This window comes from Balaenoptera musculus, chromosome 1 (genome assembly GCF_009873245.2).
Source record: "Balaenoptera musculus isolate JJ_BM4_2016_0621 chromosome 1, mBalMus1.pri.v3, whole genome shotgun sequence".
NCBI classification, from domain to species: domain Eukaryota; kingdom Metazoa; phylum Chordata; class Mammalia; order Artiodactyla; family Balaenopteridae; genus Balaenoptera; species Balaenoptera musculus.
The window spans coordinates 21,258,937-21,276,027 of record NC_045785.1 but is presented as its reverse complement, the minus strand read 5'-3'; the positions used below and the strand labels follow the sequence as shown (position 1 = coordinate 21,276,027).

At 39.3% G+C, this 17,091-nt stretch overlaps 1 protein-coding gene across 7 annotated transcripts in view; it reads right to left on the bottom strand.

The window, feature by feature from the left end:
* WDTC1 (WD and tetratricopeptide repeats 1) overlaps positions 1 to 17,091 on the bottom strand; it is a 74,542-nt gene that overhangs the window by 53,138 nt on the left and 4,313 nt on the right. For 6 of the 7 annotated variants that reach the window (XM_036831680.1, XM_036832001.1, XM_036831519.1 and 3 more), the window contains 2 exons: positions 3,914 to 4,061; positions 2,429 to 2,512 (listed from right to left, as the gene is read on the bottom strand). In XM_036831680.1, the coding sequence (XP_036687575.1) occupies positions 2,429 to 2,512; positions 3,914 to 3,961 (132 nt within the window). In that variant the 5' untranslated portion in view covers positions 3,962 to 4,061. Of the gene's footprint in view, positions 1 to 2,428; positions 2,513 to 3,913; positions 4,062 to 16,636; positions 16,740 to 17,091 lie in introns of those variants that run through there. The other variant, XM_036831761.1, reaches the window with a different exon arrangement.

Here is a 17,091-nt window from a genome sequence, read left to right as displayed (position 1 = left end):
AGTTGTGGAGAGTGGGGGTTACTCTTCGTAGCAGTGCGTGGGCTTCTCAATGCGGTGGCTTCTCTTGTTGCGGAGCATGGGTTCTACGTGCACGGGCTCAGTAGTTGTGGCTCGCGGGCTCTAAAACACAGGCTCAGTAGTTGTGGCACACGGGCTTAGATGCTCCACGGCATGTGGGATCTTCCTGGACCAGGGCTCGAACCTGGGTCCCGTGCATTGGCAGGCGGATTCTTAACCATGCGCCACCAGGGAAGTCCAAACTAGGCCTTTGTTTTAACATCTAAACCTGTGGGCATTCCTTCATATTGTGCACTGTTACTATAGGTCCCGGCCAAGGTGGCCTTCAGCCAAGTGCAAATTCAGACAGTTCATCCACCTTAACATATTTTTGTATTTGAGTGCCAAATCTTTGGAAATAATAGCTAGAATCCTGTTTTGTGTTCACAGAGGTTTCCAAGTCTGTTGTGGACAAAGTTATAAAACCAGGAAGAGATAGTAGAGACAATATGGGTTGGGTGGAGGCACAGCTAAAAGGAGAAGACCAGCCAGAACTGTCTACTCAGCATCCACCAGAGCAGGGTTTCTCAACCTTGGCATTATTGGCATTGGGCTTTGCATAATTCTTTGTTGCACATTCTTTGTTGTACTATGATTATAGAATGTTTAGCAGCATCCCTATACTCTATTCATTATATGCCAGTAGTACCCTTTCAGTTTTCACAGCCAAAACTGTTTGGACATTGCCAAATGTCCCCTTGGAGGTAAAACCTTCCATGCCCCACCTCCAACTGCACTAAAGGCATGTACTTTATTTTTCAAGGAAATATGGAAAGAAATTCAAAAAAATAGAGTAAAGGATAAATAATACAATATATTTACAAAATCATGTTTTCAAAGACTTTTTAGAGGTATGGGGAAACAATAATGACATAAAAGTATAAAAGGGTTTAGCAAACTGTGTAAATGGTATGAGCTCCACTTTGCAGAAAAAAATTACATAAGCATGAAAAAAACTGGAAGACATAAAAATAATTGTTATTTACTGAACTAGCTTATATGATCCAGGCATTGTATTAAGCACTTCAAAAATCATCTCATTTAATCATCACAACAATTCTCAGTTATTGATCCATTTTACAGATCAGGAAACTAAGGGTAACTTGAACAAGGCTATATAGCTGTAGAGAAGATAGGTCTTGAAACTAAATTTATTCAGCGCTAATGCCCATCTCTTAACTAGCATTCTGCTTCATAATACATGAAAGTAATATACCAAACATTAACAATGTTTATCTCTGGATGGTAGAATTAAAAGTGATTTTGTTTTCTTCTCTATATTTTTCTGTCGATTCCATATTTTCTACTATGATATTTACTACTTATATAGTCAGAAAAAAAATTTTAAGTGAAAGTTGTGAAGACCACTTGGTAACATGGAGAAAAGGATTATTATAGAAAAGATACAAAATTCAATGTAAAGTATCATTACAATTATGTAAAAATATGCAAAAGATAAAAGGAAGTATATACATAGTAATTATACTAGGGAGGTGGGAATAACAAGTAATTTTTACTTATCTTTTCCATATTACTATTAATGTAGTTATATTTTATAATGGATAAAAGTTTATAATGAAAAGAAAGCAATAACAATCATCTATAATTTCATTAACTCGAGATAACACTGTTAGTAGGCAATGAATTTCTTTCTAGTCTTTTTCTAAGATCAACATAATTACTTACAAACAAACGTGAAGGAACCAAAGAGAATTCTTATTCAACCTGCAGATGACACTAAGTTGGATAGGACAGCTAAAAGTTGGATTCAAAACACGGTCTTGAGGAAGGAAAGGGAATGGAGCTAACACTGTGGAGTGTTTCTGTGTCAGACAGAACTAAAAAGCTGAACATCTGGACTGTAGGCCTGACTCCCCATGGATTGGACAGGACAACACTGGACAAGGTGCTTGGTTTTTCTAAACCTTTTTTTTTTTTTTTAAATACCTATTTCCTATATACCACCCACAGCATTTCTTTGAAGCTAAAATCCAAGTGTGTGTGTGTGTGTGTGTGTGTGTGTGTGTGTGTGTGTGTGTGAAAACACTTTGTAAACTCTAAATTCCTATACAAAGGTAAGAATCTTTATTGTCCAAGCCAATAGTAAAAACAGTGTTATGAAATTCAATAGTCTTTTTCCAAGCACAAAGGAAATAATATGACGAAAAAACAATTTGTGTGTGACCATGTCAATCACTAATCTTGATTCAGATTTACGTGCCTAATAAAACCGCTGTAAAGGAGAGGTAACCTTCAGGTATGACCTGCAGAGAAAAACTGTTTATGCCTTGAATAGTGCAAAGAGGATTCTCTGCAGGCAGAGAATGGAGAGCCAGTCATCTGTATCTAGGGTGCAAATTGGATCTCTTACCTGCAGCTCTGCTTCCAGGCCCAGCCGTCTGATAAAGGGGTCAGTGACATGGTAGCGCCGCTCAAAGCTCAGGGCACCCCGCTCCTGGGGAACAGAAACAAACTCATAGATTCATTGATTCAATTTAACATGATTTACTATGTTCCTGTTACATATGCAGCATTGTGCTGGGCCCCACAGGAGCTAGAAAAGAGAACAAGAAATTGGCCTGCAGGAGCTTACAGTATACTTGGGCAGGGATTAGAGAATAATGTCGATAGAAGAGAGGATATAATTAAGGACTAAGTTGTAATTGTTGGGTTACCAAAAAAAAAAAAAAATTGAAACAACAAATAGGGAATGTTTCCATATTTAGGTTAGACAAGGTGGGCATTATCTTTAGGACACATATTGTGGGGTATATATAAAGGAGAAAAATAACTTGCATGGTCCCTCCAATTCTATGATTCTGTGCCTCTAGGAATTGGTCCTTGCCCTTGGGGCCACTCAGTCTAATGAAATCACACACAAAAACCCCCACAAATGGACAAAGCTGCAAAAGGATTCAGGGATGCAGGGGAAAATATACAAAACACAGACTAACGTGAACCAGGTACATGGCTCATGTAGAGGCATACACTCAATCCTTCTGGATGGTGACCACAGCTTATGCTGCATGCCACTTAATTTTTAAAAGATTTTTGGCACTTAACTTTTACAAAGAACTTTCTCAGGTTCTTTCGGATTTCATTCTCAAGATCAGCCTGCAGGCAGACAGACATTATTATCATTTAACAACAGAAAACTGAGGCACACAAAGGTAAAGTGACTAAAGTCTTATAGGTAGTTAATTAGGGCAGTGGTGAGATTAAGTTCCTGACCCCAGCCTGGGGTTCTTACTTCAAAAGCACATCTTGTCTTGGTTGAATCTCCTCCATTAAACACCTGTGCTCCTTTACTGAGGGCTTCCCTGACAAAGCCTGGGCTACCTCACTAAATGAGCTTGACTGCCCAGTCATCTATTCATCTCACAGTATTGGAGTGTCTTCCAGGTACAAACTGCAGAGAAAAGGTGCAGGCTTTGGTATAGGAGACCCTCGAAGAAGAGAAGAAAGAGTCTAAGCTAAACTGGGATTAAGACTCCCCCAGGTTCTGTTATATGTACAACTGAGCAGCCAGAGCAACATGAAGAAGCTCTATTTACTTCTGCTGCACACCCCGCCTCCTCCACAGATGTGCACGTACATGCTCCCCTCCTTCACCAGACTCCATCAATCTCAGCAGCCCAGGTACAAGTGCTTGGATAGAGGAGTCTCCATGATTCCATGTTCTTGGATAAAAGAAGATCAGAGTCAAGAGACCTTGGTTCTAGTCCTGTGTCTGCCACTAATTAGTTATGTGATTTCAGGCAAGTCACAGACTCTAGTCCTCAGTTTATTCAGCTATAACATGAATCTGTGGGGAAAAAGGACCTCATGCTCTGATTCATAGGTCTGGGTTGCTTACCTTTATCTGCCTACAGATGAGGTCTCTAGTTATGTTGACTTTTGCCATCTTCTCTTAATGGATTCAACAGAAGGAAGCTATAGAAGGATCTTCAGGACCCTTGAGCATTCCAGCCAAGCCCAGGTCCACAAGACACACATTTAATTACCTGGGGGGAAAAAATCATCAAACCTTGGAGGATGGAGTAAGGTGGCTTCAGGGCCCTGATTCCACCCCTAAAATAGCCCACCAGCCCACCCAGTAAACTGGCTATTGCCTGTGATTTATGACATGGTGTGCTGGCCCTGCTCCATAGTGTTGAAGAACCTCTGGAGGGTGAAGGGGGTTGGGGGGTGGAGAGACAATGATTCACAGCCACAGGAAGTACTGGAACAAACACTGAAGGAGTCAGTCATGTGTGCTTCTCTAGAAAATGGGTGTGTGTGTGTGGATATGAGTATGAAGGAAGACGGAAGCACATCCCAAAGTAAGAACAAGGCATACAGCAAGAAGGATGTCAAGTTTCACTTGCTCAGCATGCATCTGTGGCAACCAGTCTGAAACTTTTAATTATGCTTCAAAATCCTTGACCTTCAGCTTGGCTCTCCCCAAAACCAAATCAGTATCACAAACAGAACATTCAACCCTCTAACAGATGCACAGAATAAAAGAGCGGACAGGAAATGTAATGGTGACCATGTCAAACATAAAGAAATCCTTCTTCAATACCCTGATATGTAGGCTTTCAGACTCAGAACTTCTTAGGCAAACTATTCCTTTATCATACAACTCTGTTAGAAAGACCTAGTCATCTCATTTCTGATAATTTGCCATAAGAAAGCACAAAATATGAGAAATAAAAAAGTTCCATACTGAAGCATATTCATCACAGAGTTCGTAAAAGCAAAAAAAAATAAAACCATCCAAGTTTCCAATGATAGAGGAATGGCTAAATAATGTATAGCCATATGATATTATGTAGCATTAGAAATGCTACTTATGAAGGAAAAATGCTTACATCATGTCAAATGTTTATATTTTGCTTTTGCAGTAAACACTATTATCACAGCTATGTTTAAAAAAGGAAATATAAAAAATAACAATTGCCATCTTTGGATAATAAATAGTATGACTGATTTTTTCCTTCTACTTTTTGATGTTTTCAAATTTTTTCTATAAAAGCACATTAATTTTATTTTACAATCAGAAAAAAAAACCCACTAGAGAAAAACATAAACCACTGTTTTTTTGGGTTTTTTTTTAACATCTTTATTGGAGTGTAATTGCTTTACAATGGTGTGTTAGTTTCTGCTTTATAACAAAGTGAATCAGTTATACATATACATATGTTCCCATATCTCTTCCCTCTTGCGTCTCCCTCCCTCCCACCCTCCCTATCCCACCTCTCCAGGTGGTCACAAAGCACCTAGCTGATCTCCCTGTGCTATGCGGCTGCTTCCCACTAGCTATCTATTTTACATTTTAAACCACTATGTTTTAAAAGAAAGTTCTGCCTCTTGTTATGTCCACCTTTTGGTCCTGTTTCTACCTCTGGAGTCACACAGGAGGTCTAGTCTTCCTTCTCCATGATGGCCCTCTAATGATGGCTTGTAAGGCCCATCAGGCCTCTCTGCCAACCCTCCCAAGTCAGCAGGACCTCCCGAGGCCACTTCTGGATCTCCTGGTCCTGGCTTTCCTCCAGCTGGCCTCCTGCAGATTCCTAGCACACCCTCCGAAAACCAAACCTTCTCCACCTGAGCTGTGAGCAGACTCCTTCCTTTCCTTTTGGCATTTAACCACAAAAGGAGACTCTATTTATAAACACTATGTTATTGCAGATTTATTTTTCCTTTAGAGCTAAGCACACAGTGGGACTATAAAAAACTTGCTGCCTGATTAGATGTTCCCATTCAGCTCGAGTTCTTTGGGGCTTATGCCTCCATGGTCTATTTTGGGATTAAAAGCTCTTAAAAGGGCAAGAACCTTCCCTTACAGTGTGGAAGCCACCCAGCATTGCATCTTAGGGAGCATTAACAGGGATATATGGAAGTCACTGGCACTATTTAGGCTCACAAAACCTACAAGCACCAAGAACATTCAGGGATGCCATCTGAGAACTACAATTCCACAATGGCTTTTCCAGGGGCCCTTGGCCATCAAATTAAAATTATGAATTTGAACAAACTGACATAAATTAAGCATTGGCCTGCAATTGTGTTTATGGCTCTGATTTGCGATATAATGGTCAAAGCCAAAACAATAACAGTAATTGCCCCACAATCACCAATAATATGGGGTGAGGCTTATTACAATGGAAAACACCAAAGTCAGTGAGTATATCTGATATAAAGTAAGACCAGTGATGTGGCCTTGGTCAAGTCTCTTAACCTCTCTAAGTAGGCCCTCATTCGGGTCACTCACAGGCACAGGAAGCATTGGAACAAACACTGAATGGGCCATGCATGCTTCACCAGAAAGAGGCTCATTTTTTACTCCCAACACCTTTTCCTTGGAAGATTACTGGGAAGGTCAAATAAAATAATGTAAGTATAAAGTTTTTTCTTTAATTTTATTTTGAAAAGAATATAAATACTTTTATCTGCTAAGAAATAGTAAGTTGCCAAATATTATGTACTTACTATGTACCAGGAATTGTGCTAAGTGCTTTATATTTATTCATTCATTAATTTATTCATTTAACAGGTGAACACAAGAAGCTTCTACTATATGCCAGGTACTATTCCGGGCCCAGGAGATACAGCAGTGAACAAAATAGGCAAGTTCCTTACTCTCATGGTACCTATATTCTAGCAGGAGGGGATAGATAACAAATAATAATACAAATAAAATAAGAATATATCCAGTAGTGAAAAGAGCTATGATGAAAATAAAACAAGTTGATCAGAGAGTGATTGATGGGCTACTTTTAGACTTGAGGTCAAAGAAAATATAGTGTATTTTGGAGTTTTCTGGCTGCTCAGCATGTGAACTCCCTTCCTGTATTTTGGGAACTCCCCATCTAACGAGTCTGGCGGGAGGCAGAGCGCCCTCTCACTATGAAGTGAGAATGGTGGAGACAAGATTCTCTTTCTGAGGCTCCCTTACACCTAGAGTGTGTGCATATGGCCCAGGCTATGCCAACAGACACATGAGCCCCAGACCTTAATTGGGATCTGCTGTCAACGAATCAGAGGACCATGGAGAGTCCATGCTGGCAGGAAGAGGTGCTATAATGGCCATTAAGGTCCAGTCAGCTGGTGGTGGTGTAAGCTATATAAGTGGCAGCAGTGACCTCATGGACTGGTTCCGTGAATAATTCTGGCTGTGGGTCCTGGATGCTAACCAGTTTCCCTTGTTCCAGCCCATTCTTCAAGCCTGCTCTGCGGCCTTCCCTGATATTTTGTGAGTTTCCCTAATATCCTTTCAAGAATCAGCTAGAATTGGTTTCTGCTGCTTACAACTACAAATCCTGCCTGATACAGAGGGGCTCTCTGAGAAGATGACATTTAAGCTGAACCGTGAATGACAAGAAATCGCAAAGAACTAGAGGGATACACTTCTGAGGAGAGAGACAACTAGTGCTAAGATTAGTTCAAAAAGCTTGTATGGTAGATGCTACTATCATTTTATAGATGAAGAAATAGAGTCATAGATGTGAGACAATTTTCACAATGTCACACAGCTAATAAACTGGAGGTGGAGCTGGGACTCAAACCCAGAACTGTATGGATACTCTGAATTACTACGTATATATGAATAAATTACTACGGTATGTAATTTCCTAGAGTAATGATCACTACGAGAATCCCCAAAAGAGCCAACTAATTTGTCACTACTCATTCATTATTTTTCCTAAAACATAAACTGAGTTTTTACCAAGCACCAAGCACTGTGCTTGACACAGGGGAATAATGAGATGAAAGATACAGTACCTATACTAAGAAAGCAAAGAATCAAAGGCAAGGAACTTTAGGGAATTCCTTGGCAGTCCAGCGGTTAGGACTCGGCGCTTTCACTGCCGAGAGCACGGGTTCAATCCCTGGTGGGGGAACTAAGATCCCAGAAGCCGCATGGCGAGGCCAAAAAAAAAAGAAAAAAAAAAAAAAAAGGCAAGGGACTTTAGCTAATATTGGTGTGTGGCTTGGAAATACTAAAAGGAACAAGGGAGGTAAAAGCAGAGAAACCAGGCAAGCAAAAACCATTACAATTCAGGTAAATGGTAAAATGGAAACTGGGATTTAAAACAATATCAGACTGGTAGGCAGAGGTTTAAAACCCAAAATGTCAAATTTAACACAACTACTGCTCAGTTGGTATTTTGGTAAACATTTCCATTCCCATCCTGAGAAGAAATGATAGCACACTGGCAGATAGCTCATTCTGGAGCACAACCCACCCTCTCCTCTCGTAAGGGCAACAGTGCCTTTCCACAAACTTTTAGAGGCAGACAAGCATAACTGGAAACACTTCTAAGCAGAGATTATTTGAAAGGCTCACCTCAGGAGAGAAATATGCTCATATGTACAGGGGGCATAACTAGTTTCACACTTCAGTCCAAAGTCTCTCAAATACAAATAATCAGAGCAATAAATAAAAGTTATTTGAATATTAGGAGATTTAATCATGGTCAAATTTTAAAAGCATTATTTTAAGGAAGGTTAGGAAATAGTCAATTCTACAGAGTAAAGAACTCATAGATATGAAATGATACGAATGAAAGACTGGAATTGGCAAAAGGAAGTTATATATATTATATATGATTAAACACTAGAAAAGATTACAACAAGGGGATTTCTATCTCTGGTGCAGTATGCAAATTACATAATGCTCAGTTCTGCTGAGGGGCAAAAAGACGGAAATAAGTGACTTCAAGAATCCATAAGGTGGGGACTTCCCTGGTGGTGCAGTGGCTAAGACTCTGAGCTCCCAATGCAGGGGGCCCGGGTTCAATCCCTGATCAGGGAACTGGATCCCACATACCGCAACTGAAAGTTCGCATGCCGCAACTGAAAGTTCGCATGCCGCAAGGAAGAGTTCACGTGCCTCAACTAAGACCCGATGCAGCCAAATTAAAAAAAAAAAAAAAAAAAAAGGAATCCGTAAGGTAAAAACTTCAATGCCTATTTTGCCAGGCACTGTGCTAAACTTTGAAAATACAGCAAAGAACAAGCCGAACACAGACCCGTCTCTTCAAGAGCACACAATATAGTTGTCATTAATTGTATATCAATGGCACCAAGGCTACTGTAATCAGAGCTCCAAAGAGTGACTGAAAAAGGCTAATTTAACCAAAACACCAAAATGAATAGCTAGGACAGTAAATTCAGAAGGAACAACATGGAATAATAAATTAAATTTTATTTATACTCATTTATTCACACATCTTAGAAGAGAGCACAAAAATGACAGTAGGGGAAACAAACTAAACATATAACAGTAGAGCTAGACAGACAACTGGGAAATCACTAATGAAGAATAAGGACTTTAACAGACAACAAGCAACTTTCTTTTTTTGGCTGAGTCACATGGCTTGTGGGATCTTAGTTTCCCAACCAGGAATTGAACCCTGGCCACCACAGTGAAAAGTGCCGAGTCCTAACCACTGGAGCACCAGGGAATTCCCAGACAACAAGCAACTTTTAATGTATCTTCTTCATCCTAAGGATAGCACAGTTAATGAATAAACCCTGATTTTCACACTTAAAGCTCTAATAACACTGAGGGCTAATTTGTTGGCAGAACGTGAAAGCTCAATAAAAACTTCCTCTAGCTAGAATACAAAGGTTTAGGAATGGCATTTACTTGTAATTCAGGATATTGCAGGCAAACTCTAGCTGATATTCAATGGAAAAGAGGAAGAAGGAAGCCAGTTTCTAGGAGTCAGGAATATGAGAAATATAAAAATACCTAAGGCACAAAGGAAAAGATATGATTTAATGTTATAAAGAAAATATGAGTTGCTATGCAGATGTTACACCTTCTAAAAGGTATTCTATTCCCAGAGCTCTAAAATGCCTAGAACTTAACACCATCCCTTCCACAAACTTTTTTTTTTTTAACATCTTTATTGGAGTATAATTGCTTTACAATGGTGTGTTAGTTTCTGCTTTATAACCAAGTGAGTCAGTTATACATATACATATGTTCCCATATCTCTTCCCTCTTGCGTCTCCCTCCCTCCCACCCTCCCTATCCCACCCCTCCAGGTGGTCACAAAGCACCGAGCTGATCTCCCTGTGCTATGCGGCTGCTTCCCACTAGCTATCTATTTTACATTTGGTAGTGTATATATATGTCCATGCCACTCTCTCACTTTGTCACAGCCCACCCTTCCCCCTCCCCATATCCTCAAGTCCATTCTCTAGTAGGTCTGTGTCTTTATTCCCATCTTGCTGCTAGGTTCTTCATGACTTTTTTTTTTCTTCTTAGATTCCATATATATGTGTTAGCATACGGTATTTGTTTTTCTCTTTCTGACTTACTTCACTCCGTATGACAGACTCTAGGTCCATCCACCTCACTACAAATAACTCAATTTTGTTTCTTTTTATGGCTGAGTAATATTCCATTGTATATATGTGCCACATCTTCTTTATCCATTCATGTGTTGATGGACACTTAGGTTGCTTCCATGTCCTGGCTATTGTAAATAGAGCTGCAATGAACATTTTGGTACATGACTCTTTTTGAATTATGGTTTTCTCAGGGTATATGCCCAGTAGTGGGATTGCTGGGTCGTATGGTAGTTCTATTTTTAGTTTTTTAAGGAATCTCCATACTGTTCTCCATAGCGGCTGTATCAATTTACATTCCCACCAACAGTGCAAGAGTGTTCCTTTTCTCCACACCCTCTCCAGCATTTATTGTTTCTAGATTTTTTGATGATGGGCATTCTGACCGGTGTGAGATGATATCTCATTGTAGTTTTGATTTGCATTTCTCTAATGATTAACCACAAACTTTTAACTTAGGCTACTAGGAAACTTTCTTCAATGAGCACATCTTTATATAGTTACAAAGGAAGCTAATAAAATTCAACTAACAGTTAAATTTAGAGGAATTAATCTCATACTTCAAAATGAAAAGGGTACCAGTAATATAAGAGCCTAAGGTTAACAAACCCTAGAAAAAAGTACATCTGGAGAAGATTACTCATCTGGAACCAAGGACTGAATTGGTAATATCCAAACAAACACGAGGAACCACCCATTTCAGGTGTGCCATAGTCCTTGTTTAGGCTCTGGTTAACGCAGCAGAAAGAGAAGCAGACTTGAAATACTTAGGCACCTGGGCCTGAATTTCAGCCCCGTAGTTGTGCAAGTTACTTAACCTGAGTTTCAATTTCCTCATTTGTAAAATAGGGATACTAACCTACTTCAATGGATCTTTGTGAGGAATAAATGATGAAATACATATGAAAGTACAAAATATATACCTGGATCGTGGTAGGTGATTAATAGACTTCCACCAAACCTGAATTCTACTAAGATCTGATAACTCCTGTTACCTATACTCACTGGCATGGTTACATTTCTTCCATATTTTATTCCCTACCAGAGAGACAAAGCTGACATTGAGGATTCCACTGCGGATGGTGGGGCACAGAGACTAGGATGTCTTTATCACCTCTGCTAGCTTTGAAATGCAAGATCAGAAGGAAAAAAGTGACTTTGTTAAAAACAAAGAAACTCCATAAGAAAACGTGTACAAGAATGCATATAGTAACATTATTCACAATAGGTAAAAGGTAGAAACCACCGAAATGTCCACCAACTGATCAATGGATAAACAAAATGTGGTTTATCCATACAATCGAATGTTATTTGGCCAGAAAAAGGAATGAAGTACTGAGACATGGCTACAACATGGATGAAACTTGAAGACATTATGCTAAGTGAAAGAAGCCCACATACCATGTAAGTCCATTTATATAAAAAGTCCAGAATAGGCAAATCTATAGAAATAGAAAGTACATTTGTGATTTCTTGAGGCTGGAGGGGACAGGAGGTAGAAGGGTGATAACTAAAGGATATGTTTCCTTTTTTTTTTTTAACTGAATTGAAACTCACGTAACATAAAATTAATCATTTAAAGTGTACAATTCAGTGGTATTTAGTACATTCACAATGTTGTGGGACCACCCCCTCTAGCTAATTCCAAAACATTTCCATCAACCCAAAAGAAAACCTCATACCCATTAAGCAGTCATTCCCTATTCCCTCCTCTCCCCAGCGCCTGGCAACTACTAATTTACTTTCTGTATCTATGGATTTATCTATTCTAGGTTTTTCACATAAATGGAATCCTACAATTTGTGGCCTTTTTGTGTCTGGCCTCTTTCACGTATTATAATGTTTTGAGGTTCATCCATGTTGCAGCACGTATCAGTACTTCGTTCCTTTTTATGGCTGAGTACTATTCCATTGCACTGCTATGCCACATTGTGTTTATCCATTCATCCATTGTGAATAGTGCTGCTATAAACATTCACGTACAAGTCTCTGTTTGAGTACTTGTTTGCAGTTCTTTTGGGTATATACCTAGGAGTGGAATTGCTGGGTCATATGGTAATTCTATGTTTAACTATTTGAGGAATCGCCAGACTGTTTTCCATAGTAGCTGCACCATTTTACAGTCTCACCAGCCAATGTATAAGGGTCCCACTTTCTCCACACCCTCACCAACACTTGTTTTTTTTTTTAAATCATAGCCATCTTCGTGGATGTGAAGTGGTATTTCACCGTGGTTCAGAGTTTCTTCTTGAGGTGATAAGTATGTTCTAAAACTGACTGTGGTGATTGTTGCACATCTGTGAGTCTACTAAAAACCAATGAATTGTATACTTTAAATGCATGAATTATATGGCATATGGATTATATCCCAACAAAGTTATTATATTAAAAAAAAAAAGGGACTACTAATACAGGCAACAACATGGAAGAATCTCTTAGATTCTGAGCAACAGAAGCCAGACATAAAGTACATACTGTATGATTCCATCTATATGAAGTTCTAAAACAGGCAAAGTATAGTTAAAAAAAAATCAGAAGTGTTGCCTGGGGGTGTGGAGATTGGCAAGAAAAGGACACCTGAGAACTTTCTAGAGTGACAGAAGGCTCTCTATATATTGATGGGAGTATGATTTCATGGATATTGGAGGTATGTTCACATGGGTATGTCCATTTGTTAAAATTATACAATCAAGATTAGTGTGTTTTCATGTTTGTAAATTTTACCTAAAAAATAGAATGGGTGGGTGGAAAGCAGGGGAGGTATAGGTGAAACAAGAATGGCAGGATGTTGACAGTTATTGAGATAGGATGATGAGTACATGGCGGTTTATTATACTCTTCTGTTTACTTTGTATACATTTGGAATTCTCTCTAATAAAGCCCTTTTAAAAATCTTTCTTTCCGGGAATTCCCTGGCCGTCCAGTGGTTAGGATTCCACGCTTCTACTGCCGGGGGACCGGGTTCGATTCCTGGTTGGGGAACAAAGTTCCCACGAGCCTCGTGATGTGGCAAAAAAAACCCCAAAAAACAAAAAAAACCCACTTTTTTTCCTATTATAGAGTCATTCAAAACATGGAAGACTGCTTAATGAAATGGAAAAACCATTAATCATTTTAGTTTAAAAATCAGGTTTAAGACATATATATAGCCATCCCAGCCTTGGGGGAAAAAATACAAACCAAAAAATGTACATATGTAACGCTATAACAAGAAGGATATGCACAAAAATTGTTAGCCAGTGGTCATGTCTCTGGTAGGACAACAGGCGATATATTTTTCTTTCTGTTCCTGTGTATTTTCCAAGTATTCTACTGTAAACTTTTACTGTTTTGTGCTAATGTGGAAATAGTCATTAGAAACTAGCTTTGGATGGAAAGAAACTTGAGTTTGAATCTGGCTCTACCACACACTAGGTTGTGTTCTTGGGCAAAACTGTTTACTTTTAAGCTCCTGGGTTTTTTTGTTTTATTTTTGTTTTTACCTGCTATATAGGCATATGTAATAATATCTATCGCATATGTAATAATATCTATCTCACAGGGTTACTGGGAGCATTAATGAGGTAATGCATTGTAAAACACTTAGCACAATACCTGGCATGTGATAATTCAAGAAACACTGGCTATTTTTTCAACTGTTACACAGAGAGAATGATTGTACCTACCTCAGGACTGTTGTGAGGATTACATGGGATAACTGGCACACTGTAAATACTAAGTGTGAGTGACAGTATTATTTTCAATAAGAAAAAGTCATTTAAGAAAAGCCTCCTCTCAAAAAGTTAAACTTAGAGTGACCATATGACCCAGAAATTCTACTCCTAGGTATATACCCAAGAGAAATGAAAACCTATGTCCACATGAAAACTTGTACATGAACACTCATAGCAGCATTGTTTATAATATCCCCAAAGTAGAAACAACCCAAATGTCCATCAATGGATAAATAAAATGTGGTATATCCATATATGGAATATTATTCTTCCATAAAAAGGAATGAAGTACTGATTCATGCTATAACATGGATGAAACTTGAAAACATTATGTTAAGGGAAAGAAGCCAGTCCCAAAAGGCCACATATTGTACGAATCCATTTATATGAAATGTCAAGAATAGAAAAAGCTATAGAGACAGAAAGTAGATTAGTGGTTGTCTAGTGTTGAGGGAGAAGATGGGATGATTGGGGGGTAGGCAGTGATAGCTAAAGGGTATGGGTTTCTTTTGGGGGGTGATGAAAATGTTCCAGAATTAGATATTGGTGATCATTGCACAACTTTGTGAATATATTAAAAAGTGCAGATTTGCACACATTAAGAGGGTAGGTTTTATGGTAAGTAAATTATATCTCAATTGTAAAGGAGGAAAAGTCCCAAAACCCTTTCTTCTTTTCTCTACCTCAAAATGACAACTTATGAAAAGAAAATTTAGTTCTCACTCTTTCCTTTATCTGTCTCCTAACTTGAACAGTAGTTATTTATGTGGCTTCTTTTCCTTAAAAGACTAAAAGCATCCTGAGGGCCAGCTCTTTACCTGATTCATCTACTGATCCTCCTGGGTCCCCAAGGAGTGATGTAGGCTTAGCAGGTCCCAGTAAATACTTGCTGAATGAATCACAGCATGACTACCTTGCATACAAACAGTGTTTTATACCTATCAGAATGCTTTTGTTCATGCTTTTCATTTGAACTTCACAACAATCTTGTGAGGAAGCTAGAAAGTTATTATCATCCCCATTTAACGAGGGAGAACTGAAGCACAACGCTATATGGTACTGAGGAAGAAGCACTAAACCGGGATTAGGGTCTTGTGCTCCAGGCCAAGATCTGCCTCTAACTGGCTGTGTGACTCTGAGTATGACATTTCATTCCCTCAGCCTATTTACCCATCTGTAAAATGAGAGGTAGACTCTGAGATGAGCTGCAAAACCCGTTCCAATGCCCTTATCCCATAATTCTAAGGACACACTGCTAGGTAGCAGTAGAGTGGAGATGGAACCCAAGTCATCTGTATTCTCCTTCCTCTGGACTTGTTGCCTACCACTGCAGGGAGGTGCTCCCACTGAGTGACAGCTGACCCCCTTTCAACATTCTGAATTATGCAAAAGATGTATGCAAGTTTCCTTTCACTCTATTTGCGATGGTTTTCCTACGGAAGCAATCCTATAGGAAAAAAAAAGCACTTCCAATGCATAAAGGTAATTGGAACTAGTATAATAAAATAAAAAGAGTTGGGCTGTGGAGTCTGACAGACCTAAAGTTCAATCCAGTTCTGCCACCTACTTTCTGTGTGACAGCATTTCTAAACCTCAGTTTCCCAATCTATAAAACAGAGATGATAGGACTTCCCTGGTGGTCCAGTGGGTAAGACTCCACGCTCCCAATGCAGGGGGCCCAAGTTTGATCCCTGGTTGGGGAACTAGATCCCACATGCATGCCGCAACTAAGAGTCTGCATGCCACAACTAAAGATCCCGCATGCCTCAACTAAACATGCTGCAATGAAGATCTTGCGCGCCACAACTAAGACCCAGCGCAGCCAAAAATAAATAAATAAGTAAATAAATAAATTTAAAAAATAACAGGGATGATAAAGCCTACCTTCACAGACTGATGAGGAATGGAAGAGCCACGTATGTAAAATGCCTTGACACTGAGCGTAGTAAATAATACTTATTGAACATTCTAAACATTTTACAAGTGTTATCTGACAGACTCCTCATAACAGCCCTGTGAGACAGGTACTACTATTATCCTCATTTTATAGATGAAGGATGAGGCATGGAGAAGTTAACTTGCCCAAAGTTACAGTAATTAAATGAAGAGTCAAACTAGATAGCTTAACTCCAGGACCCAGGCTGTTGGCCACTAAAAAAGAGTTACTACTATTATCTTTAATCAGACCACATCCAAGCAGTCTTCCCCAGTAGAAACTTTGTCTCTTACCGTTTCTTAGGGTTAGGCTAAGGAATCAAAATCACCTTGACTCTGCCGGGCTCAAACACAAATTTAAAGATTGCATTTCAGGGTCATGAACTAAGTTGGCACAAGGACATCATCTGAGAAAGGTGTGGATGGTAGGACAAGCCCATCGGCAAAGCATCTTTGGAAAAGTTCTCTGCCATCTTTGAGGCTCCTGGCTTAAATGATTCCATATGGGGCTGACTGAAGCTTTCTCTGTGGAAGGCCATCCTAAGAAATGCTTCACTTGTGGGAGGCTCTGGATGAAAACTCACCTTGATGTCTTCTCTGCCTGTATAGTTCTGTATCACGATCTGGGTTTTGTGAAAAATTTTCCTGATGTTTTCAGAGCTTTGCTTTTCAGTGATCATAGATAATTTATCTGCCTTCTCCTAGGGTCACAATTACCTTAAGGTAATGGAAGGGAACAGAAAGAGAAATGGAAGCATATTCTGATGATGCTATCCTTTCTCACTGTATTCAAGAGCATCCACAGTCTTGCATTTTGCCTTTAACTTGCATCTTTCCAAATCCTGCCACAACTCAAAGTACCTTTCACAGGAAAGCCTTTTAAGTTTCGCCCTCTAACTTTACTCCTAGCAGAAAGGTCAAGGAAAACTAAGCCAATCAATTTGGAAATGCTTCCTTTCTGATTCATTTGCAGCTGTGTGACATCCAGATGTCTGACTCAAGAGGGAACCAGGTACGCCACTGGCACCCAAACACTCAG